Genomic DNA, 2,500 nt, shown 5'->3' on the forward strand with positions numbered 1-2,500 from the left:
TGTGTCTGTGTCTGTACCTGTGTCTGTACCTGTCTATGTCTGTGTGTGTCTGTACCTGTGTGTGTCTGTGCATGTGTCTGTGTATGTCTGTGTGTGTCTGTACCTGTGTGTGTCTGTGCCTGAGCCTGTGCCTGTGCCTGTGTCTGTGTCTGTACCTGTGTCTGTGTGTGTCTGTACCTATGTGTGTCTATGTCTGTGCCTGAGCCTGTGTCTGTGTCTGTACCTGAGCCTGTGTGTGTCTGTACCTGTGTGTGTCTGTGCCTGAGCCTGTGTCTGTGTCTGTACCTGTGTCTGTACCTGAGCCTGAGCTTGAGCCTGTACCTGTGTCTGTGTCTATGTCTGTACCTGTGTCTGTACCTGTCTATGTCTGTGTGTCTGTACCTGTGTGTGTCTGTGCATGTGTCTGTGTATGTCTGTGTGTGTCTGTACTTGTGTCTGTGTGTGTCTGTACCTATGTGTGTCTGTGCCTGTGTCTGTGTCTGAGCCTGTGTCTGTGTCTGTACCTGAGCCTGTACCTGTGTCTGTGTCTGTACCTGTGTCTATGTGTGTCTGTACCTGTGTGTGCCTGTGCCTGTGTGTGTCTGTGTCTGTGTGTCTGTGTCTGTACCTGTGTCTGTACCTGTGTGTCTGTGCCTGTGTCTGTGCCTGAGCCTGTGTCTGTAGCTGTGTCTGTACCTGAGCCTGTACCTGTACCTGTGTCTGTAACTGTGTCTGTACCTGAGCCTGTGCCTGTGTCTGTGTCCATGTTGCAGAGTCTCCTGGGGAGGTGGGTTTCTGCAGGAAGGCCTATAACTGGTTCTGCGGGTTTGAGCAGAGCTCCGGCCCCAAGCTGAGCGCTGAGGAGCAGGCTGAGCTGCAGAGGAAGCTGACCGACACGTCGGAGAATCCCCTCTGGAGGAACGTGGTCAACGCCAACGCCATCATCCTGCTCGCGGTCGCCGTGTTCTTCCACGGCTTCTACGCGTGAGCCTGTGTCTCAGGGCGCGGGGGGGTGTTGGTGTTGTGGACCTTGGGGCCCCAGGCCCCAGTTTTTCTTCCAGCTGCTGTCATTCTTTTGACAGTATTCTGCATAATTCTGCAGGTTTACTCCCGAATTGGGCTCTTCATGAATCAAAACAGCATCAAGATGAAATCCGTGATTTGAGGCTTAAATGAATCATTGAGAGCGGTAGGTTGGTGTGAAATCCTGAAATTGATCTCATGGTCTCACTCATCCCTGGTCACGGCTTTTCTCCTCTTGATGAACTTTTTCGAGTGACTGAGATCAGAAACTCTGTGGTGCTGTCCGGTGCAGGAGCAACACCGTACGCACAAGAGGCTGTCAATGAGCTGTTCACTTCCCAAAGTGGACATGAGCACAGGGCTGTGGACTGTATCTGCATCTCTCCTGAACAGCTTACGACTCATTTCATCTGCCTTCGGTTCTTTTGTGAAGAGGCTGACACCACATTTCCTCGGGTTGGTGGTCAAGTGTTGACCAGTGTAACTTTAACCAGCTTTCACTCCTGCTTTTCTCCGGTTTAAAATCCTGCAGGACTGCACTGTCCCAGCGCGTTTGTATGTTAGCTGAGTCTGTTTGGTTTCTTATGTAGCATTAAGAGAACTGTCATTGGAAATGCATTTTAATGTAAAACATACACCAAAGGATCAGAACATTTTTTAAAATATAATTAACATTTTTTATGGTTCTCCTCTTTTTCTTTCCAATTTGTAATACCCAATCATGTGTGTGTGTGTGTGTGTGTGTGTGTGTGTGTGTGTTTTAATCATCTTACAGTTTGTGAAAAGATCCTGGCTAGTCTGCAGTCTGTGTTTATTTAATCATTTATACAAATTAGGCTTTGCTTAATTAAATATAAATCCTCACACATGCATGCATGAACTCACACACAAAGGCCTTTTCTTTTTGTATCACATTTAGCCTATTGTTTAAATGCACTGGAACCACAAAAGTGTTTTTAAACTGAAATCATGCACAAATATTTAAAAAGTGAGTCACATAGTGTTTCAGTATGGTCAGGAGGTCACCACAAACAATAACACAATGAAAGCAAACAGGGCACACGGTGTCTTTTATTAAATGTTAATAAGTGAGTGTGTGAGTGTTTTTGTGTAAATAAATGCTTTGTGAATGGAATGAACAGAACAAGCCCTTCTCTCCTTTATGCCTTATCTCAACAGCAGAAATGTCCCCACCTCTACTGCCCCCTGCTGGTGCAGCAGCAAACTGCAGTCTCAGAGTGGGTCTAAACAGGTCACCACAGACCCTGGAGAACAGTGTGTGTGTGTGTGTGTGTGTGTGCTGGTCTCTCAGTGCCATGGAGGGCTGTGTGTGTGCTTTCATTTCATATTCATGATATCTTTATGAATCTGCTCAGAGATCCTCCCCTATTGCTAGTGATAGCTTGACGTCGGCACACTGTTGTGTAGCTTTTTAACAATATCGTAATTCTGCTGATTAAAATGTATATATATATATATATTTTAGGATTGGAGAAAG

The 2,500-nt window shown here is 46.4% G+C and overlaps 1 protein-coding gene across 1 annotated transcript in view; it reads left to right on the forward strand.

Annotated features, from left to right (window-relative positions):
* slc5a1 (solute carrier family 5 member 1) overlaps positions 1-2,037 on the forward strand; it is a 23,642-nt gene extending 21,605 nt beyond the window's left edge. The window contains exon 16 of the mRNA XM_061262504.1: positions 753-2,037. Coding sequence (XP_061118488.1) covers positions 753-967 — 215 coding nt within the window. The 3' untranslated portion in view covers positions 968-2,037. The remainder of the gene's footprint in view (positions 1-752) is intronic.
* Positions 2,038-2,500: the final 463 nt, after the last annotated feature.

Source organism: Conger conger, chromosome 12 (assembly GCF_963514075.1).
Source record: "Conger conger chromosome 12, fConCon1.1, whole genome shotgun sequence".
Taxonomy (NCBI): Eukaryota; Metazoa; Chordata; class Actinopteri; order Anguilliformes; family Congridae; genus Conger; species Conger conger.